General features: G+C 40.2%; 1 protein-coding gene and 1 long non-coding RNA gene across 6 annotated transcripts; one reads left to right on the forward strand and one right to left on the reverse strand.

Moving 5' to 3' along the window:
- Positions 1 to 998: 998 nt before the first annotated feature.
- Positions 999 to 16,593, reverse strand: LOC111834144 (uncharacterized). Of its 4 annotated transcripts, none has more exons than XR_011982941.1 (4): positions 16,454 to 16,593; positions 9,838 to 15,271; positions 9,573 to 9,676; positions 999 to 2,631 (listed from the first exon to the last, which is right to left on the reverse strand). It is a non-coding gene; the product is annotated as an uncharacterized lncRNA (long non-coding RNA). The 4 variants fall into 4 exon arrangements; XR_011982942.1 differs by lacking the exon at positions 16,454 to 16,593 and adding an exon at positions 16,138 to 16,294; XR_002835927.2 differs by lacking the exon at positions 16,454 to 16,593 and having other exon boundaries at positions 9,838 to 15,518.
- LOC111834143 (NEDD4 family-interacting protein 2-like) lies at positions 15,554 to 22,082 on the forward strand. Of its 2 annotated transcripts, XM_023793117.2 has the most exons (8): positions 15,554 to 15,850; positions 16,528 to 16,660; positions 16,965 to 17,089; positions 17,906 to 17,993; positions 18,416 to 18,540; positions 19,008 to 19,074; positions 19,533 to 19,638; positions 20,786 to 22,082. In XM_023793117.2, exons 1-7 carry the CDS (start codon positions 15,815 to 15,817, stop codon positions 19,634 to 19,636), a joined length of 678 nt encoding a protein of 225 aa, XP_023648885.1. In that variant the 5' UTR covers positions 15,554 to 15,814; the 3' UTR covers positions 19,637 to 19,638; positions 20,786 to 22,082. The 2 variants fall into 2 exon arrangements, with proteins under 2 accessions (XP_023648885.1, XP_072556517.1); XM_072700416.1 differs by having other exon boundaries at positions 19,533 to 22,082.
- The last annotated feature ends 1,998 nt before the right edge of the window (positions 22,083 to 24,080 follow it).

The following is a 24,080-nucleotide window of genomic DNA, read 5'->3' on the forward strand; positions in this document are numbered from 1 at the left end:
AATGTAATTATCTGCAAGGTCAATAAGTCAGCTAATTTAGGCATATAAGTGCAGAGCTCTAGAGATGGTTAGTGAACCCCCCCTTTATTAGAGCCATGGGATCCGGGGGGGAAATGGTAGATTAGGATTGATCTCTTGATATAAGAGTAAAGTTATTTCCATTGTACTCAAGACTGCTTAGCAAGCATGAGGAAGGACTGCTGAGCTAAATGGAGTTTACCAAGGCCTAGGGACTTGGGGTTATTGGTGTGGTCATGGCCTGTTTCCTACGGCCAAACTGAAAAGTAGATGAATGCTATGTTTACTTAGCTGATGCCTTATCCACAGTGAGACATAACAGATAACGCCGGGTTAGCTAGTCCCCGAAGGAAACGGCTTTAAGGGCTTTACTCAAGGGTCCGGCACTCATATTCATTCTGCCATCCACAGGATTTAAATGACCAGACGTCCAATCAAGGATGCAGCGCGCAGACTTACTGAACCCCACACTGCCCCTAACGATATAGGTACAGGCTTCAACCTGGGCACTTCAGTATAATGCTACCATCCACTCGATAGGAACACTGCTGTTAAAGCCACTCAAGCCTCGTTTACAAAGTACATAATCCCAAGTTCACTTATATCATAAGGTGCAAGGGAACACGAATAAGACCAGAAGGAATAAAGCTTAAATAAACTAAATTTGCTTACTTTTAAAAAGACATTTATGAATGTATAATATTCACCTCATTACTACTCACTAGTGCACTAGTAGCCTCTGCAGTGTCTCCCTGCATGCATGTTGCCATGATGCTTATATGACGTTGTAAGAGAGGAGAGCAGGTGAAGGATACATTCATTCCCCTTCAACCTGTGGTCACTGCAAACCTTACATACATTCTGTTCTGGATCCACCTCTCTCATCTGGTGAAAGTCTTACAGATGTACAATTACTATGCAAGTTAATAATCCAAGCTTTTATTGTTTTTATTTTATTGTGAAATTTTATGGCAGGTTTTCATGCTTTCACTCTATACCTAACTTTTTTTAAAATAGATATTTCATATCTATAACATCAGTTAGGGTGAATGCAGAGTCCCCGAATGAGATTTTATTTTCACAGCTACTGTTTTTAGCTGGCCGTCTTGGGTGCAGTGGCTCAGTGGACTTGGGGGTTTCGTTCTCACCCCACTCTAAATCTGGCTGTGTTTGCATGCATTCCTGTGCCCATGTTGTCACCCTCTGGTTTGCCCAGTTATCTCCCAGTACAAAAGCATAGGGCTAATTTGACTGATGTCTTAATTTCCCATTGCACGTAACTGCACGAAACTGTAGGTTTCAGTTTTGTACTTCTGCACCATGACCCCTTACTGGAAAAGAGGTTATGGGACCTAGACGTATATGGGCATCCTTTTCATGGACAGGAACAAGCTAAGCATGAGCTCCAGTGCAGTGAATGGCTTCTCTGAACAGAGCTGGAGGTTTCATGACTTATTTATGGGAACCATGAATCTGCTCCAGAAGCACGAGGGCAAACCAGTGCAGTGAGCTAAGCAGTGACGACTAATAACACACTGTGAGCTAAGCAGTGATGGCTAATAACACACTGTGAGCTAAGCAGTGACAGCTAATAACACACTGTGAGCTAAGGAGTGATGGCTAATTACACACTTTGAGTTATGCTGTGACCGCTAATAACACACTGTGAGCTAAGCAGTGACGGCTAATAACACACTGTGAGCTAAGGAGTGATGGCTAATTACACACTTTGAGTTATGCTGTGACCGCTAATAACACACTGCTCAGAATTGTCAATTCATGAAAATTATCACAATTAAAAATATTATATTGGACAATAATATTTCCTTTCTGGATAAGCTACTTTAGTATCTTTAGATTATTCTGCTATAATGTAATCTTTAAAATAAATGAATTAATAAGAACTATTAATCATACGCTGAATCACAAATATCTTGACCCCTCATGGATGCGCAGACTTCTTACCCAAACAGGGTTAGAAGAGCAAAGGAAGGTCACACAGACAATACACAGTTCTGTTTGCCTCATGAGTCTGGTGACATCCATGCACACACACACGCAAATGCATTTCTAATCCTAATTTCTATGGGGAAAACTTGGTCCCCACAATGTAATATAAACATAATCCACATCCACACACACACAGACACACACAAAGGTTTGTGATTATATCTTTGTAGGCACTCTCCATTCATTTCTATGGGGAAAACTTGGTCCCCACAATGTAATATAAACATAATCCACATCCACACAGACACACACAAACGTTTGTGATTATATCTTTGTAGGGACTCTCCATTCATTTCTATGGGGAAAACTTGGTCCCCACAATGTAATATAAACATAATCCACATCCACACACACACACACACACCATTTTACACACTTACTTGTGAATGCAAACAGCGAAACGTGTGGCTGCAGCTGAATATATACAGCATTCAGGAGGTGTCAACAGATTTAGTCACTGTGAAGCTAAGCATTAAAACAGAAGATATGTGATCTAAGCAGATTTAAGTGTGCTGTGACGGTCGCTGTCAGGAGCGACGGTTCCAGGAACCCGGAAACAAGCCACCCTCCGTGGAGTCTCAGGCAGTACGGTGTCTCGAGTTTCTGATGAAAGATGAAATAATAAAAAAGAAGCATCCATTCACTGGTCTGTGGCTGAAAACATGGTGTTAATGAAAAAGGTCAGAAGAAAATGGCCAAGCCTGTTAAAGCTAACAGGGGCCTCAAGTGCAGAAATAACACATCAGTACAACAGTGATGTGAAGAAAGGTTCCTGTAACTTGTCAACCCTTGAAGTTGTTCTGGAGACAAAAGAGGTTGCCAGTGTTTAATAAAGGGGCCATTCAGTGTATGTACTCAAAAATGTACATGCAGAAATTCTTTCAGGATGGGTCACACACACACACACATATATATATATATATATGTGTGTGTGTGTGTGTGTGTGTGTGTATATACATATATATAAAGTGTCACGTACGATTATAAGTAAACCCAAAAGGCTCTAAGGCTTAACTCAGGAAGACAAATCATTCAGGGACAAAAACCGCAAAATTATCTCTGATCTATGGATTTAATTTCATTTGGTAAACACCGTGCACCTTGTAGGGCATTCCAAAGGCCAATGAACAAGGACTTTGCTTTTGCAACACAGATTATGACAAGATGAGATCGATAGTGGGAAGCCAGCTTATTGTGACCTTACTTAAAAATACATACATCCGCATCTGTGTCTGTAATGATGGCTTTCATAGTAGGATAATGAGTCCAGTTTTGAACTGTTGCATATTAAATAAAATGAATATAGATCAACCCTGAGCTTTTTGAAATCCGTCATCGTGAATCTCATCTAATTTTGATTTATGCTTTGGTGTCAAATCAAACCTGATTTGGAGCTAGGGGATGGTGTTTTTAAAAGATGCTAGGGATAAACACTAAATTAATCATGTGTCTGTAGAACTTTCTGGGGACCAGAATCTGCTTATGGAGGCCTGTGATCACATAAAATATTAACAGGGTTCCCTGTAACCAGCAGGAGGTTAAGATACAGCTAGCAGAGCAGTGTCATTCGAAAATATATGAAAATTGCATAAACAAATTCTGTCCCGCTACATGCATTCGAGACTACGCAATTGCCAGGTTGTTAAAATAAGAAAATGATTTTTATTTACAATACATTGTGTAACACTAGACTTCCATTAAACTCTAGATTTCCATTACAACGCTAAATTGGTAGAAAATTATAATTGGACTTTTCTACTGCTATTTCTAACTGGATGTAGGCAGCAAAGTAATGGGGTACGATAAAAAGTCAATCCATCAGCTTATTTTCCCATATTAAAAAAGACGCACATTTATCTTGTGGACACAAATTAAACTCCCGAGATTTAACCAACGAGTCAAAAAATGTTAACTTATTAGCCAATACAGTCTTAAAACTGTGTTGGAATCTCTTTCCTTTACCCCAGGATACAGAGTGAAACTAACTAATCGGTCTCATTCTCAGTGAGCCTCAGAAATAGATGTACCAATGGATGCACAAGCAACATTCCTTTTAGGGAGTAAACGAATCGGGGAATTGTACGTGCACAAACAACTCATTTGTGTATGTTGCTGAATACTAAATTCATACCCCTTCAGATTTCCGTAGTTTGTTATAATCAATGTTTCTTTGTGTCACTTCAGCGGACGTTTTAGCGACAATTATCAGAAAGGAAAAATTTGGGTAACTAATCGGGCAACGTCAAGAAATGCATTTCAGAACATTTACAAAATATGTTCAAGAGACTAGAAAAAAATTGTAGCACTCTCCAGTCATTAAATCGGACCACATAATAAGCATAGCACACAAGAGCGAAATGGGTATACACGAACCAAGTGCTATTTGTGCTGTCTGCCATTCGCAGGATTGCATGACTGGTGCAGGCCTATATCTAGCGATGCAGATGAGCCAGCATTAAAATCTGGGGTGGTATATGTTAAGTAACCCCAAGAGATGAGTCAACAGCACTTTGTTTGAAAATCTCATGCAGAGCAAGGACTAAAAAAGTAAATTTGAGAAGGGAACCTCCATGATAAACAGCGACAGGGGAGCAAATCGAATCATTCACAATTAGCCCAGCAGCGGCCATGACAGGTTGGAGTGTGGAAAGACTTCCTCGCTGTGCTGATTTGGTTATCTATCCTCCCTTATGCAAATGCGACGTGACAGGAGCTGCAGGAAGCACTAAGGCAGGCCAATCTGTCACCACGGGGTCTACGGCAGCTCGCAATCGCCAAAGAGAGTGGCAGGGGTGGACGGAGATGGCTAACACAGAAAAAGCTCGCTGTAAGAGTCCAAGCACGCACGTGTGCATTTCACTGGACGGCAGCTGCAATGCTGGGTGATTTCAGCAGTTTACCATTTAAAGAAAACCCAAATCAGCAGAGGATTTTGGGAATAAATGGCTGATTTTATACACACACTTTGGATGTAAATATAAAGTGTGTGTGTGTTTTTGAATGGTCTGCACTCTTAGCCTTATGGAATGATCTCCATCCCATTTTGTTTTGTAGCTGAAACAAACTGTATCAAGTCATCATAAAAGATTATTTGATTAATACGATATTTACAAAGCCATCAATGGAAAGGCTGTTTATGCTAAATAAATGCTATAATACATCTTTAGCAATAGCTGTCAATCATATGGCTTAGTATTCATGTATATTTATTTTTAATTCCAAAATATGAAACAATGTCTCAAAAAAATACAGTTATACATTTCACAGACCACATTAAAATGGAAACTGCAAGAAACTATTCCCATTCTTTATAGTGGGACATGTTTCATTTCTGTGCGCATTAATAGAACTCAGACTGCACTTTGGCTATACACTGTAAATGCAATAATACGATTAAACTCAGCTGCTAAAATCCCAAATTTAAAACGAATCGATATCTTAAGTGGTCGCCAGGCAAACATCCTGGACATTTTAATCTGCATGAAGTAGGCTGTTTATGAAGATCATCCTCGCCTGTAGCAGGGCTGCTGTCCAATAATGATTCCTCATGGATCTGTATTAGCATGGACATTGATTTTTTTAATTACATTGCCGATTTCCCCACTAACATTTTTACAACAGAAAAAGCAATCCAAATATTACATGCATAATTAATCTGAATAACCAATGGCAATTGGTAAGACCTGTATTAATGCTGCAATCCAATTGGTCTGAGGTACACGGTCATTAATTTCAGACCACAGACGCTTGTTCTGTCTCACTTAAGCAAATAAAGAACCAATAACTTCTTTGAGATGACCTAATACTTGTCCAAGATCCCAGACATGAATAACATTAGCTGACTACCTATTAGTACTATACCAGTCAGGTAATATTTTCACAGTTTCTCAACATTTACCACTACTCAGCTTTGGGCCAGTAGTAGTTTTGGTCATGCCACGATGCAAGCAATTAATGCAAACAGGATGCTGCTTGTTTTATAGATAGTGACAGCAATTTGAGTGAAATTATTTATCTTATTCTCTTCCATATTGCCAAATTCATTAAAAACCAAAAAAAAAATGTCCATAAAATAATTCTTACTAGATAACACCACCACTCACGTAGCACGTAACTTAGTGCAAACTGCGGCTCAGTGACGTGCAAATTCACCCTGTCCAACTTTGTGAAACCGACCACTTCTAATGCCCAAGGTTGGTCTGCTGCACCTGCATGGGCTGAAGCCCCCTGCCCCATTCTCGCACACGTCATACCCCACTGCAGGGGGTGCCAGGCTTCCTAATTCTAGCCCCCCTCCTGTGCCTTGACTAAACCCATGAAGACAAAAATCATATTTAAACATTTAAGAGATGGAAATGTCAAGCGCAGATTTACATATGGCACCACGGGAGCTGGGGTTAGGGCACACGCAGGAAAAGTGCAGGAGGTGCTGCTTGTTACGGTGTTACGGCGGTTTTTGCACACTGGGAGGGCCTAAAGGTCATGGCTAATGCTAATCTCGCTCTAGTTATCAATACGCAGAGCTTTAAAGGATGACTTAAATGCAATCGTTAGCATACTAAACATCTATCAAAACATCTGGAGTCTTTAAATCTTGCTCATCAGCTATTGCGGGAACATAAGGCTAAATGGGGAGAATTTGATTGACCTTCCGACTGAATGAATTAATCCACAAACTCCTTTTATTGTGAGTGCATGGGCAGTGTTTCTTTCTACATCAGTTGCTTGTACCAAAAGCATGGTGAAGAACGTATGTTCTGTGACTGGCGCCACTCTGCTGACATGACAGGCAGTGAGCTCAGCTACAGCATCGGCCGCTACCTAATGTCAGTGCTGCACGACACAGGAACATGGGCTGGACCTTAAACATAAACTGTGATCATTTCCTGAATAACTGCAGACTTAAATCTTTGAAAGTGAACCACCCCTAGCTAAAGCCATGTATACGTTATCTTCAGCCATACAGGATCTTCTCCTCTCTGCATATTCCTGTATAAATCTAATTCAGCACCCAGCTGGTCCTCTAGAACCCACAGTGAGAAACAAAATGAGAAAACTGTACAAGTTAACAGCTGTCAGGCAACTTTGCAGCATGATATTCGGCATACACTGTAAAAAAAACAACGAATAACGAAAGTGGGTATGGAAAGATTAAGTTCGGCGTTTCTGTAGGCACAAGTTGAAAGATGATTACTTGGGCTTTAGTCTTCACCTGTTTCAGAGAGATTCACTTTGAAATGGCTTTGATTTCATGTTGCAGGTGGGTTATATTTTTAGTCAGTGTGGGGAGATTCGCCCATTATTTGTGCTTTGTCTTCAGACTTGTTGGTTTTGTTCTTCTTTTGATATCTGTAGCTAAAATTTATGGAAACCAACTGCAAGCATGTATGTAAATTTCCAGACACTGACTGAGGTCTGAAACACCTTGCTTTGACACATTTACCAGTACAGTGTATTATTGTAAAGTAATACTGTATATCCCTCTATTCTGTGCAAATATGAATTTTACCCTACAGATATATCAGTAGATATTGACTATTTTTCCTAGTCCAATAAATTCAGTGGAAAATACCTTAAGAAGAGCCCACAGTATCACCATATTATTCAGTTACAAAAGGCGGCTTGACTCCATAAATTTACACTTTGTGTCTCAATGTTTCTCCAAAATTTAAGCCTGCTTATTTCTTTCAATTCGGTCAGACTTCTTAAATTCTTCCTTTAGACAAACAAAAGGGAGGAATTTGCAAAATGAATTATAATTAACTTAACTCTCCCAGGGAATGGAATGATGGTTGACCAAGACGTCAACAGTCATCAGCATGTAGCTGATGGACGTTTTGCTTTTTGCAGAATTAGCTAAATGCTGTGTCGCTCACACGCGTCTTCTTCTGGGCCTTGGTGGAGGCTGAAGGGAGAAACAGCTTCAGGCTGCTTTCCATGTGTCTGGGTCCCATCGGAAGGCGTAATTACCCTCGGGGCAGATACGGTCTGACTTTAAGCACCTTTAAACAGACCATGTTTAAAACGCATAAAATGCATTCATACAGGACTCTCAAAGCAGGCCGGCAACAGCAGAAAAACCTAAGTGGCCTTTTACTTACGTGTTTTCAAAAATAATAAAGAAAAACATCAAACAAATAGCCTGCAGCTATGAACAATAACACAACAAACCTTGAACTGTAAATATAGGGATATCAAACATTTCCAGTTTTTACACCAGAAGGAGAGGCTTCTGGGATGCGTTCGGGGTTACACGCTGAGCACCCACGCGATTTCCCAATGAGAGCTTCAAACCCAGCAAAGGGTACTGCTGACTGGAATACAAGGCCACATCTAAATGCAAGATAGAGCTAACGACGCTAACAACCAATGAAGGCTGCACACATCAGAGAGGGAGCGGTGCCGGATCGCCGCCGCTGACTGCAGCGTCAAAGCGCAGTCTGCCTGTACCTGTGCGCAGCGTCAAAGCGCAGTCTGCCTGTACCTATACGCGTCCATCAAGCGACTGCTCAGCACCCCTGCGTGCTTCATACTGCTCATTTCGCTTCCTTATGCCAAAATAGAATAGCACGTTTAGTGGACTGTCATGATAATAAACTTGAAATTAACAGGCCAGACGTAGGAAAGAAACACTAGGAATGCGGAATTTACCCTGATTCTGAAAGGGGAGGATCTCAGCAACTATGCTTATATGTTAATAACGGTGCCAAATTTACTCCAGTGGAAATGCTGCTGAGCTCTGAGGGAATCTGTCTAATGCAGAGCGTGATGAAGGCATTCGCTTGTTCAGTCTTTGCTGAGCGGGTTTATTTAATATGCGCGACACGTAACTCAAAAGTCAAAAATGTAAACAGGTGAAATATTTACATCTTGTGGAAACACTTTCATCAGTGAAAACTCACCATATACCCCCAAAACATACCTGAACAAATGTAACAATTAGAAAATAAAGCAGTTTGAGCAACTGTTCCCGAACATTACAAATCATCAACAGTAAAATGAATGAACTATTGCCAGGGTTGATATGTTGTACAACACTGCCCTCAAGAGACTGAACGAGGAACAACCTTAAAATATCTGATAACTGCTCTGTTCTGTGCACTGTTTTGAATATGGTTTCAAATTCAGGGTGAACTGTCCATTTCCAGAAATATGTTATATCTACTAATATAGATTTGCATATAATTCACACATTAATTTACACAGAGCTCTTTACAAAAAGAGTCACATTAATGCCCCATATGTATTGGTTCTAAATTTTAATATTTTGAAAAAGTTAAATGATGTCTATTAATAGTTCTATCAGGCTGAGCTGCCAAAGCAGGGATTATTTTTGAATAATTTCACCATCACTGGGATCATTAGGTCATTTTCTGTAACCCGATTCAACTACAAATGCCATTGTTGTTTGTGGTTTTTTCTGAGGAAAGAAATAAATAACTGGGGAGTCAAAAACTGAAAAAGACATCACAGTTCAATTGAAATATACTTCAGTTTCTTTTCAATTTCTCTAATGTTAAATAATCAAATGACAACAGTCATACCTCAAGGCTGCTGGTCTATGTCTTGTGTCACCAGGCTGATGTGCTTTGTGTCAGGAGATGCGGGTGATTCTGGGGGCATCAGTATTCAGGTGTTCCATAGGTGTCTGTAGATAAAACAGAGCAGGGAGGCTTACAGAACGCACACCCAAACAGAAAAAGGTGAAGTTCCTCTGGCAACAATATCAGTGGATTAAAATTTGCATTCATCAACCACTGGATGACCTGCAAACCATCTGTTTCATATGCTTTGTTTATTGAAAAAAACCTCTTCAGTAGAAGCAGCATCTTCTGCTGTAGGACATGATGTTGGTCATGAGGCTGATGATATAAGGAATCACCAATCCGGAGAGCTGGAGAAAAAGAACAGGTGGAGGTGGACCCACAAACAGAGGAACATCAAAGAGAATTCAACACTGTCCTCCATTCATCCGTGCACCACCATCTACTCCAACCAACTGAAACAGAATGAAAAAAATCCATTCAGAATAGCAGTGATCTGGACTAACAATATCTGCTATATAACGTTTGTGACATGGAATACATCTAAAACAGGACAGGAGAGAGAGAGACAGAAATTACAGCCTATTCACCAAAGTACTGTAACATTCTAGGGGTAAAACCAGCTCAGAAAAAAACAACAAACAAACAGATCATACAAGACCTTCCAGACCGAGCCAGGAGGAACTTAACACTCATGACTGTGAAACTGTAAGGATTCTCACTATAGAATAAGCAGTATCAATAAAGTAAATGGGTGTTCCTGAAAATACACACAAGCTGTCCATCAGGGATCATTCAAATACCAATGACTGTCCTCACTACAGGAGGACGGCTAGACGGCAGGGTCCCAGGCTCCCAGGGGGAGTTTCAGTACAATGGGGTGGGGTCGAATCAGGGAGAAGCTGGGCACCCGCCACAGGAGAAAGGAGCCGTGCTCATAACGGAAGAATGCCAGGCGGGTTCATGTCACCCAGCAGCCGTGGTCAAAGGCACAGCGGTCCGCATGCACGCATGAGCTGTTCTCAGAATAGAAGGAGATAGAAGCGAGTTAACAAGTGCTCACCAACACGTGCAGTGCCTTGCGCACTCTAATCAGCTGCATGCTGACACAGCTGGGAATTCTTGAAAATAGCAGTGTTCTAAAAATGAAATATATAATGAACTGGAAAAGCACGGATTGCACCCACCAGGCTGAGGAAGAGTAGCTGTGTCAAGTGCAGGGGTTTAAGTATCTTGAGATCTTATTTATGAGTGAGCAAAAAATGGAGTGAGAGATCGACAGGCGGATCGGTACAGCGGCGGCAGATATACATTGTATCATTCTGTCGTGGTGACGAGAGAGTGGAAGCAGATGGTGAAGCTTTTGATTCAGTGATCGATCTATGTTCCTATCTTCACCTATGGTCACAGACTTCGGGTAATGAGATCGCAGATACAAGTGGAGGTGATGAGTTTCCTTCACAGGCTGTCTGGGGTCAACCTTGGTGATGGGGTGAGGAGCTCGGACATTGGGGAGGAGCTTAAAGTAGAGCAGCTGCTCCTCTGCATTGAAAGGAGCCAGTTGAGGTGATTTGGGCATCTATCTAGGATGCCTCCTGGACACCTCCCTGGGGAGATGTTTCGGGCATATCCAACCAGGAGGAGACCCTGGAGCAGACCCTGGACATGCTGGAGAAGTTAAATCTCTCGGCTGGCCTGGGAACACCTGGATGTCCCTCCTGGAAGTGGCTGGGGAGAGGGAGGTCTGGGCATCACTGCTTACACTGCTGCCCCTGCAGCCCAGACCTGGATGAGCATGGGAGGGTGGATGGATGGATAGATGAATGGATGGAAATTCAACTTAAAGCTAAGGAAATAACAGTGTCACATTGGTACATTGGTGAGTGATAAAATATGACTGTAGCGACATTACTAACCTACGCTTATTTCAACATTGTAGATAAGACACACAAAACAATTCTGTATTTCACTGACTAGTTATGCGTTCCTAAAATATGAGCCCTTACTTTTGCTTCAGTTAGCAAACTGCAGTATTTCTTAAGCACATGGCCAATAACATTTACAAATAGTAAACAATAAACAGAAAATCTCTAAAATATGTCTGAATTGTTATCATGACAATTTATACAGTAATTGTGAGAAAATGAGTAATAAGCAAACACATGAATAAATAAAGATGAGTGTTACCATAGTGAGCTTAACAGGGCTCCTTGATGATAGGGATGTTCCCCTGGAAACATAACCTAGCTGTCCATGCTGTCAGTACTATGGTGTGTGGATGCCGTGACAGTGACGTCACTGCTGATTCCTGATAAGGGGCATCGTGATTCAACAAAGGGTTTTGGGATGTAAAACTAAATAGTGTGCATGAAATTAAGTGCTATGTGAATGTACACATAGACAGTGCAAATGAAATACCTCGTAATTACAGAAGGAAGAGTGGCACATTGGTAGGTGAGTAGCCTCACAGAATTAGACAAGAAGCTACTCTGAAATGCTGAGGTTTTGGATGTGAATGATCTCTACAGACATGGCTGATGGAGAGAGTGCAATAGGGCCCATCGTCATCCTATTGGCCAATCTGGCTGTACTTTGTTTTTCTCAGAGGTCACTGTTACATCGGGCTGCGGTCGTTTCCTTTTTGGGGGGGCTGTGCTGCAGTAGCATACATCAAGCGCCTTATATTAGATTATATAATGGCTGTCTAGCTTTGAACTCGGTGTTGGCTGACGTACCACGGAAACAGCCTCTTATGAACATCTTGATGAGGTGCGCTGCGATTCCATTTTAGTGAGCTATGGAAGTGCAAGATCTGAGGAGGGCCAGGACAAAATGCCTTCATAAAGACCCATGTTAGGGCAATAGATCCGTAATGACAGTTTGGTTTGGAGGATTCCAGTTCTGGGAATATCATAGCCACTGTGAGGCCTCGTGGGACTGGCTGTACAGACACTGAGAAAGAGGCACACACCGAAACCAACTGGAAGGTGCCGCTGTATTTTTATTTTTGAAGGCAGTTCTCACCACTTCCTCTGTGATGGGGGAGGGAGGGGAATGGCTGATACTGGTGAATACGTAGATAGATGCTATAAGCTTTTCTACATGTTATGGTATATGATTGTCTGATCTGGACTTGCAGTATATCTCATAAGCACTCACTGGTTTTGCTTTCCTTATGACCGTATGTAGTTTATATTCAGCCTATTTATTTCGTGCTTTTTTGTTATTATACATTTACCAATATTGGCTGTAAAGAGAAGTTTATGAATGATGACATCGACGAGCTCCTCACTCAAGCGCGATCTCGCGAAAAATGTCACAGTCAGAGTTTCAATACCTCGCCCGGTACAGGACTTCATTGTTAGTGAGCTGGACTTGCTGGTTTTAAGGTTTGGTTTATACACAGGTGCCGTGTCCGATTCGGCATCCCAGGCGTGAAATGCATCCCTTGTCGGGAGCGCGCAAAGCTCTTTTTTCGGTTCGAAGGGGGAGAAATAGTTCCGTCCGTCTTAAAAACATGTTTTTGTTTCGCTCTTTCAGAACATTGCAATAGAAAATCGTCTTAATTATGGGGAAAAATAAATGAGGCTACTAAATGCGTATAAGAAATCATAGAGTGTCATTTTCTTCGTGCTGGTGAATAAAACAAAGGTCTTCCTTGTTCATCGATTAGTAAAGTACTGAGAATAGTACTAGTTTAGACTAGTAAATAAATAAAATGATCTAGTTCAAGGCTCATCGTTGACATTCAATGGCATAGTTTATCAGATTGATATACTTATTTAAAATGTGCAAAGACAACTTCCTGTTTCTGTAGTACGTTTAAATGGACGCATTTCAGTATAGGGATGTGCGCGCTCCCGACAGGGGACGCATTTCACTGCAGAGATGTGCGCGCTCCGCCGAATCGGGCACGGCACCTGTTTAAGGCGCAACACGGAATGGTCGCAGCGACCGAACGAGCGGTGGTTGGGGAAACACACAATATAGGCTTATAGGAATACATCGTAGCAGTGATCCAGTGTTTTGTTCCCTCGATCGGCTGTGTCAGTTTATTTGTTTTTTATTAGTCAATTCGACAGAGAAAAAAAAGCATGATTTAATTCCCTCAAAACTATAATGACAGAATACAGACGAGATTTTTCAGTCAGAAACGAGTTTTGCATGCTGAAAAATCCGCGTTTGAATTCCTATGGATGTGAACTCCGATGAGAACAAGTTAACTCTGAATAGGCAAAAACAAAAAGGTTCATGAATTCTGTTATGGGACATAAGTTGTCCAGTGGCATTATTTCAAATAACCGTTCAAATTACCGTGAAATTCATGCTTATTAAAACAAACAAGTTAAGTCTTAAGCAGGCATTTAACACAGTCCGCTGAAAACATATATGTTTAAAAAATGCTTGTTTTCACCAGCTTTTCCTCATTACATAAACATGGCGACTGTCGCGAGACGATGTTCCATTTCCCATTTTAATGGTTACGTCACAAAGATGAGGTGAATGTGTACTTCCCCCTGATTGGCTGCTTACGTATCCGCTTTGCTGTTAGCTTAATTGTTTTTGAATTTCATAAAATGTACAATTCGGGATGAGATAGTGATGGGAGTCACAGCTTTTTGTGGGGAGCCGTATCTATAGTAGCTCTAATCCTTTCCGAGAGCCGTTCATCATCCTTCGTGGGTGAAGGTTCCTAGGTTGATATGCAAAATAATAACTAGCATAATGATAGGGTGAGATATGGACCAGATTCAGACTTAGACATGCACCCAATATAATTTAATTTCGCATGTATGGACTAGGTTTGGCAGCACTAAATTACTCGTATTGCCAGACATGATGTAGGTGATCTGCACTGTAAATAATTTGTCAGTGAAGTTTCAACTTTAAGTTTACCCAGTGTATTAAACGTGCCATGGAAAGTTCCCTTGCCTTCAATGAAATTGAACTACACTTAATACTAAATTACTTTCTATTGGCACGAAACCTGCTCATTCTGCCTTTAAAAACCTAACGTAATAATGTCTACCTCTTTGTGACTGGCTGGGGGGACACAGTTTACGTAAAGGGAAGTGGAGTGGATTTAGGGCAGGCATTTAAATGTGGGCACTGCGATAAAAAAGCCACTGTCAGACACCGCTCTGTTTGCTTCGATCGGGCCAAAGAGCCTTTGAAAAGAAAAAAAAACAGAAAAGGGGACTAGAGGGGGAAATCACAGTCAAGCCGATAACCGATTATATGCTGCCTGTTAGGCTGAGTTTACAGTTCGGTGTAATTACCTACTTCGTTCGTAAATAAGATATTTGTTAATGTATACATATAAAACATACTAGTTAACGATACAGGAACACTGAACCCGAACCAAATGATAGCTTTCGAAAATAAAACACCAAACAATTAAGTATAAATATCCGATAGAATTCACCAAGCCAACGGCACAACTGGACAACGACCGGGATATCAAACGCGCAAAATATACTTATATACGTACTTGCATATACTCAGAATAATTGCTTTCTAACATAAGATCACGATGGAATCTATATCTTTGTTCGCTGCGTGCACAGTATACATGTTTTGCATATTACAATTTGCATTGATTGGTTGGTGCTACTCTTGCCTTCCACCTCCAGAACAGCAATTCCGAAGCCGCCCCCGCTTTCTTTGCATCGCCTTCTCTGGTACTGCAGTACTTCCTCCTGCATGTGGAAAGCACAAAAGCTGTTAAAAACTCTTCTAGATTAAGTTTGCCCCGCAACAGACCGGCGCTCAGCCTGCCCTGTCCTCAACAGCGTAGAACCCCCCGTAGCCCGAGCCTGCCCAGGACAAGCTGGATGATGGCTGGTTTGACTATACACAGTGATCACATGTGGCAAATAGCTACTGTAATATATTTCGCATGTTGGGGGCAAATGGCATGCATGCCAGTTATTTGTTAATAGTGTAAGGAGCCGGAGCACAGCGATCAGGGCCGAGGCGCATGTGACATGTGACGCGCGCTCCTCCTCCCTCCCCGACAGGCCGTCGCCCTCGATTCCTTTCCACAGGATGTGTCTGAACACATGAGGCACGGATATCCCAAATTGACCTCACATCTCAGACTAATCTAAATCGAGAACTAACATTATTTTAAGTACCGCTTAATTATACTACGGGCGTCGCCCGACCCAAATTTGGAGTTGAGCACGCGGCTTTACGCCGATGATCGCTTACTGCGCTGCGTAACGGTAACCAGCACCGGGATGGATCATTCACAGCCAGTCAGCCGGTACCAAGTGGTAAGGAAATCCACTTATCCCGCTTCTTAGATACTCAGAAACTATGATCTGACTTTCTCCAGAAGTTTACAGATATATATATATATACAGCCTACATATAGACATCGATGACAGCCGTTAGCGGCTTCTTTTAGCCTCCATACTTCCGCTTTAAAGTTGCTGGCTCAAGAAAACATTACAAGACATTTACAGGAAGATTGAAAACGCGATGCTTGGACTATCGTTTTATCATCTGAATATGTCAGACTGCTAACAATAGCCGCTAAATACAGCTATAGTGTTATCACCTGCTGTCAGTTTATCCTAAGTGAAGACGCTTCACCTGCTTGGCAGCGCTTTAGCCCTTTATCAAATAAACCAGAAATGCCCCGGAGCTGACATTGTTTCGTTTGTGTCTGTTCAAGAATTTATCCCGTCTTGTTGGCTTTGACTGATATTAGTCTGTGCTCATATCTTCGTTTGGACTAGTTTATTTCATTCAGTTGAGTGTTATATAACCTCCTCCCCTAAATGATTGGCTTAACATACAGTCTGGAATTTAAGGGTCACAAAATCAATTAAGGACAACAAAGCAGCTGCATGGTCACAATTTCAGTACCATACCTAGCCGGATACCTGCTGCTCTAAGACTGTAAGTGGTGTCAGACTGATGGATTCCTCCGTCTGGTTGCATGCAGCTATACAACGAAGATGACTCCCCTGAAGAGTCCCCCCACACTGAGTCCTCCCCATCCATCCAAGAGGTCGCTTCTGGGGGAGCTGCCCTGCCAGTGGGGCCTGAGGTTCCTCCTCCCTATTCCACAGGAGACGGTATGTTTCCTTCGTCATTTGGAATAACCCAGTAGTTTAAACTGGTACATTATTTTCAACACCACCTGATACTAAAAAGAAAAAAAAACTCTCCATCAGTTTGCTATTTGCTAAGCTAATTATAATTCTCTTGTAACCTTAAATTCATCCCAGTGTAGGAATTTTTAATAACTAAGTTTCAGATTTCTTAAAATGAATGTGACTTTAATGATTTAGTGATTATTATTATTAACGCTACTTCTAAATGGGTTTGGTTTCAGTTTCCCTTTGCTGACTTCTGACGTGATAAATTCTCTTCTCCCAGAGTATTTCTTTCAGAGTGACTTCCCCCTGGCCTCTGCACCCCCCCCATACAGCATCGCTACCTCCTTGCCCACCTATGATGAGGCTGAAAAGGCTGCTGCCATGGCAACCTCTGTGGCAAATATGGTACATTGCTGTTATAATTTGGGGGAGGGGTATGAAAATATGTACGTACTGTATATGGGCATGTTCAAGGGAGATTGTTTTGGCAACTTTATTTTTCACTTTATTTTGGCTGAAATTTTGAATGTCTTTAAAGTGTAGATCTGGAAATGTATTGGGACCAGTGCTCACACATGGCAACTCTTATAGTATCTTTTTGTGTCGTATTTTGATATTCAGTGCCACATTTTCTGGCTAGATGGTTGAGATTGACCATAGTAGACGTTTAAGTGGTGTTGAGAGGATTACAATTGCAGCAGGTCCTGAAGCTTGTGATAGATTAATGGATAGTAAGGGTCAAAACACCATGCGAAAGTAAAACTATAAAAACCAAAATTAGTTATGAATTATGTGAAGGATGCAGTTAGCCTGATACTCAATGACAAAATAAGAACAAGAGCACTTGGGGCAGGTGCAATTAGGACCTTTATTATAGCCAAAACTATAACTGAAATCACAAAAACTATAACTGAAATCACAAAAACTATAGATGAAATTACAAAAACTGTAACAAATTACAAAAACTATAACTGAAATGGCAAAACCGATAACTGAAATTCAGTTGCTGTAGTGCCTGTATACAAAGACTATAAAAAATGGATGAAGGAATCCTTGTTAGATAAATACAATCATTTTTTAGAAAATGCTTTGGTGTTTTCATTAGTTTCCATTAAAAATTGTATAATCTGCACTTTGTATCAGATGTGTTTATTTAAATTCCACGTTATTATATTTCTGTATTTTTAATAAAGCGAATTGATTCATGGTGTTATTCTGAAGCAGGGGGAGTTTCCACCGCGGCCTGATTTTAGCGAGGCTCATCGAATGAGTGTTGGCAGCGACCGCATGTTCATAGTGGCCTTTTTCGGTAAGTCAGCTTGTTAAGTGACCCGCTTTTTGTGACCCCCATTTTGAACGTCACATTAGAAGTCAGAAATTGTTGTTATGCCACGTTGTGGTAGATCAGTGAGATAAACGCTAAGAAATGCCAGTGCAAGATGTGACTGTATCAGTACAAAGAAGAAGAGACAACAGATAGCATCATAACAGCTGGATCATTATCTGTTTGTCAGGACTCTAAATTATCAGTGCAGCACAATGATTGGTCAGTGAATAATATTTAAACTTGATATTAAATGTCTAGGGCATTACATTTAGGGTGTACATCAAGTTTATCAAATGAAAATAATAAGTGTGCTGTTTATATAGTGTTCGGTTTTAAACGGCAAACTTTGTGACTGAATTTATTAATTCTGTCATTTTGAATTTTGAATATATATCTTTCGACAGTGGCTTTTCTTTTCAACTGGATTGGCTTTTGCCTTTCTTTCTGCCTAACCAACACGATGGCTGGCCGATGCGGAGCTCTTTCTGGCTTTGGACTCTCCCTTGTCAAATGGATCTTCGTCTTAAGGGTACGTCTGTAAGGAAACTGGTAACTTTCCAGTAGTTTTCATCAAAAATCATGGGAATTAAAAATATACATATAAATGCAGTTTATTAAAACTGCTATCAGTAACAGAAAAAGCAGAGATTCTTGCTTGTCTGCCTGCTACGACGATATCTCTTTAGTTAATTGTTTTGAATCTGAGACATTGAGTATTTTATTTGAGTAGCATGTATTGGAGATTTTAATAAATTGAATAAATTATGCTGAAATTTGTGGATCACCTAAAAATTTGACCTGCAATGCCTTTGACAAGTCCGGGAGTTTAAAATATCTCAAAGTTATTTCTGATGGAAGATCCTTTAACACACATTGCCAAAAATGGTCATTAAACACGTTCAAGTACAACTTAAAAACAGGTACATATCACAATATATTCTAACAATATTTCTTTTGTCAACTCCTCTGACCTTTTTGTGTTGTTTTTTTTCTTAGATTTTCCACTATTTTGATCAGTATATCCATGGTCAGTCCTGGTTTTGGTGGATATTCATTACTTTTGGTGAGTTGAAATTATATAACTTGTATGCATTTATAGATATGTTCAGACAAATAAAGGAACTAGGTGCAACTATTACTGCTCTGTACTTAGTATAGTCACTTAACTAAAAATGAAATTGTAATTGTATATGTTGTATTTCACCAGGATTCTTTATGTCATTATTATACATATTAGAATTGTTGTTGTTGTTATGGTTGCATGTTCTTAATGTGCTTGCACGATTTCCTATAGAAGCTTCCAAATACAAGATGCTGGATTAGCGTTGGAAAAAAAGATCATACATATTAAATATTGTACACTGCTGCCACCTTGTGGATGAATCGTCTACGTTTTCTGTTAATGAACTTTATGTAGGTTAGAAAAGGTGAAAATGTGCTTTATAAAGCATTTAAAAGTAATTCATGTACAAAGTCATGATATGTGGTTCATCAGTAGTATTTACTGCTGTCACTTTGAAGGTTTCCTGCTCTTCTTCAGAGGAATTGTGAACTATCTGAAGGTGCGGAACTTGCCTGAGAACATGGTGGCAAGCAGCAGGATCCGTTTCTACTTTCTGTACTAGTGGTATGAAAGAATCACATGGCCGTCTGCAGTGCTATCCACCAAATCACATGGCCGTCTGCAGTGCTATCCACCAAATCACATGGCCGTCTGCAGTGCTATCCACCAAATCACATGGCCGTCTGCAGTGCTATCCACCAAATCACATGGCCGTCTGCAGTGCTATCCACCAAATCACATGGCCGTCTGCAGTGCTATCCACCAAATCTTACTAGCCCTACGTCATTCACCACCCCAAAAATTCACCTTGCTCCAGAGTGTAGTGTTTTCAGTTGTATTCATTTGCCAGTTTTGCCGTTTTCTAGCATCATGAACATTCCCTTTTTTAATAAAAAGAAAATAAAATATTTAAAGAATGTTATACTTATCCTGTGGTTAGAAGATGTACAGTATGTACGGAGGATGATTTTTGATTATAATTCATTAGTCCTTGTATTTTACTACTAGCTCCATGTGTGATTTCACGTTCAAAGTTCTCCTTGTTTGAAAGTCTTGAAATCTTGCCTAAATCATATGGCATTTTTTTTCTTTGAACAATTTGCCATTTTTCAGCTGTTAACTTCTTTTTCTGTTTATTTTTTCCCCCAAATTTTATCGGTAAACTAGATGCTTATTTCACTTGATCTCATCCTTGCCCCAATCAGCCATCCATGTCTTCTACTCTTATTGTCCCCTTCATGTTTTTGCTCTCCATACTGGTCAGAACAGGGTCACACCCCCAATACTTTCTGTCACACCTGTTGCTTTTGTTGGCCACTTATATATCTGCTTTCTAATGATGTTTGTCATCTTTTCGTTTCTTTCTAACACTTTGCTTTTGACCCAGAGAATTATGCTTAAATGCCATTCCATTAAGCCTAATCATTCTCCTCACCCCTTTAATTTGCAGCCACCCTACATAAGTTACCCCTCAATCGTCTTTCCAAATCTTTGAATAACAGCACTTTCAGCATGCCTTCACTTCAGAGGAGCTCATTTAGGATTTGCAGTGAGCACTGCAGGCCTGTCCCTCCCTCCTTTTCTTCTTTTGTAATGGTTGCTTTTAGTACTTTTATGTCAGCAAGCTAATTTTCCTGTGAAACACGGTAAATCTGGGTTGGCATTTCATATGAAATTGCATAATTGGTGTTGATTTGTTTCTGGTTTGCAGTTCAGCTGTTTGCAGTTCAGTGTGGGGTTTTATTAATCTGCACCTGCCAAATGAACGGGACTCGGGGCTGTGGAAACTGAGCTCTCCAGGAAGGCTGCCACCAAAGAAGCTCATTAACTCATTAAAAAAGCAATAATTATCAACAACAATCATTAATGATACATCGTAATGCCACATTTATTGATTTCAACAATACAATCATCTATGCCATTTCACAAATACATTTTCTAATATCTTTTTGACATTCTTACCATAATGTATGAATCTCAATTATAAGTTCAGTCTATTGAGGGGGGGGAGGGGGGGCGTTCACTATTTAAGTGATTTTTTTGTTTTTTTTGTTTCTTGAAAGTGATTACTCAGTACATTTCCATTACATGTGCAATGTAGGTAACTACAGAAGCTTTTATATTTTATAGGAATTTCTGGATATGCTTCTTAAATTGGATTCTTCTACATGCTGGTCCTGGTTATTTTTCATTTCTTTTAACTGGCATAGTTGTCTCAGTAATGCGTCTGTGTGCAGCTTCAGATGCTCCTCGTTTTTTCACCTTGAGCCGGAGACTAATCAATCCTAATCGTATGAATGTTTGCTTTAACATTAAAAGGTATTGTAATATTCTTGTGAGTTTCTTTCATTAACTCTGTAATACACAGTCCTTCCTTTAATCCCAAAAATAATGGATTATTCTGCATATTTTATGTAAATTTGCAGTCTAGAAATTGCCCGCTGTTTGAAATGTACAGCATAATTTGTTGATACGTTTACCTGTTGTGTACAATCCTGTATGAAATATTCAAAATATCTCCATGTGTAACTCCTGATACAACTTAAGGTTGTGGTATTTTTTATTATTATTTTTAATTTTTTTTCTTATAGGTTGTGGTATTGTAGTTTCTGAATGTACTGTTTTAAACACGCCTTTAATAAGATTACTTGTTTTTGACAGCTGCATTAATTTTATAGGAACGTGTATGGATTATTTGTCGATGGATCTAAAACTTTGTTTTTCTTTTTTAAAAAAAACTTGTCATATTGCCAGCCTTTTATGGGAAATGTCGATTTATACATTTTTTTCTACTGGGACACTCAAACATGCATTTTGCATGTGCATTTTGTACTTTGAGAAGGAAATGTGTATTTTTCCAGTAAATTATTCTTCCAAATATTCCCTCTTTGTTATTATGGATGGTGTTGTTGTGAATAAGACAGGAGATGAAGCATCTGGAAGATTTTGGAATTCTATGTTTTTCTTTGTAAAGTTCTGTGTTATAAACAAACCACTGCGCAAACTCAGTCTGAACCAGTCCAGTCATATTTGTCCCTACCTTTCATGTTATTCCTTCAGATAAATGCCACATTAACTCTGTTGCAATATGCTGTACCCAGAAAAAAATATGCCCTATATACATATATAATATAATGTATTACATATATGTGTGTCTACGTATGCTTCAATCATATTTTCGTGTTTATGTATGTGATATTTACTATCAATTTTTCAAACTTCTTACTCAAAATAGGGAATATAAAAATCACGTAGTACTGTAATACGTATATATACAGTACACACACACATACATATATATACATTCATCAATTCCATATCCCTTAAATACATATGTATTTTGTATGCGTGTGAGTGTGGTTCTTCTGCAAGCATTTCATTATTTATTGACATCAAAGAAATTTCTGCAAAATGTAGAGATTCTGCTAAAGAGTTGTATTATTAGCCGAAGATGCTACATTATTTATAGATTTTTTTTAAAATGTACTATGTATGTTATAAGCATTCATGCATAGCAAAATATTTACAAGTGATACCTTTAGAGCAATAACAGTGTGACTCTGTCGTCTCACACGTCCAGGGCTCCGCATACAAATGGCACCCTGTGTTTGTGTAGTTTGTTTGGTCCCCCTGTGGTGCATGGTTTACTCCAGGTACTCCCGTTTCCTCCTGTAGTCCGAAGATATCCAGTGAGGTGAATTAGCTTCTCAATAGAGCTCATAGTGCCTGATTACGTACGTGTGTGCAATTTGGGGATAGTTCACCTGGCAGCCCAATACTGGATAAGCAATTAGAAGATGGGCAAATCGATGGACATTCAGAGTAGATGTAAAGCTAACGGACTGACTAACACTGTCATTCAAAGGGAAGAAGATGAACTCCGGAATCTGGCAGTCTACCCAGAGGAACAGGTTGCAGGTGATGTAAGTCAGACCATCTGTTGCAAATCTGTTTCTATAGCAACTACATTTTTCTAAGAATGTAAAGGAGCTGTTCAGTACGCTGAATGCTGTATCTTGGTGAAACTGAAGTGTGCATAGGTTCTCAGGATTGAATTGCGGGTCCGGCTGCAAAATAATTTTATGTGTCAAGGGGAAGAGAAAGGTGCAAAAAATCACATGGGCAAATTGCATAGGCAAAGATAACAAGAAGGATAGATGGGCAATTAACACAGTACTTTCAACACACGAAAATATACAACCTCAAAAGTGACCAGAGTGAAATCGATAGTCTTAACAGTAGACTGAAATTTATTAAAAGGCTGCCATTCAGAAACCACTTGTGCTTAAGTGTTATCCAACTTGATATAAAGCACACAATCTGGACAATCAAGCAAGGGAGAACAGTTATTGTCTGATGAGTCATATTTAACTTTTTTCCCCATCTGGACAGGTTTTTGTTTGGAGAAAACCAAAGGATAACGTCAAACCACAATGCATGTTGGTATGGGCAGCCACCTTGCCGGCCTCATTAGGTCTGGCCATTCATCTGGATTCTGGCATTATAGCCAAGGAATGTGAAGCCTTCCTACAAAACCAGGTCCCCCATATGTTGCAGAGCCTGTTCCATCATGCTGTTCCCTTAATCCAAGACGCTAATGCCCCCATACACACTCCCCAATTACTGAATTCAAACACCATTGAGTCTTTATGGGACGTTCTGCAGCACAGAGTGTACAGTAGCATTGTAGCCGTGCCAGTGCCCTTCTGCTACCTTCACCATGCAAGTCAGGGTCAGCTGCTATGTGGATGACGATGATCAGGAACACTTGAGACTGACTTGTGTAAGTTACATTGGTCTGTTTTGCAACTTGCAATCAGCATTCCTTTACACATGGCGGCCCCTTTGTTGACATTCCTTTAGTGTCGTCGTCCCCCCCCCCCCACTCGCTCTCCAGGGCTGCTTTATCTCATTAAGGAGTAAGTGTGCCGTGTTACAGGCATCGACGCTTGGAACACCCTGGTAGCCACTGGCAGCCGATCAGCTGCTGCAGCGGGGAATCACTC

Source organism: Paramormyrops kingsleyae, chromosome 16 (genome assembly GCF_048594095.1).
Source record: "Paramormyrops kingsleyae isolate MSU_618 chromosome 16, PKINGS_0.4, whole genome shotgun sequence".
Classification (NCBI taxonomy): domain Eukaryota; kingdom Metazoa; phylum Chordata; class Actinopteri; order Osteoglossiformes; family Mormyridae; genus Paramormyrops; species Paramormyrops kingsleyae.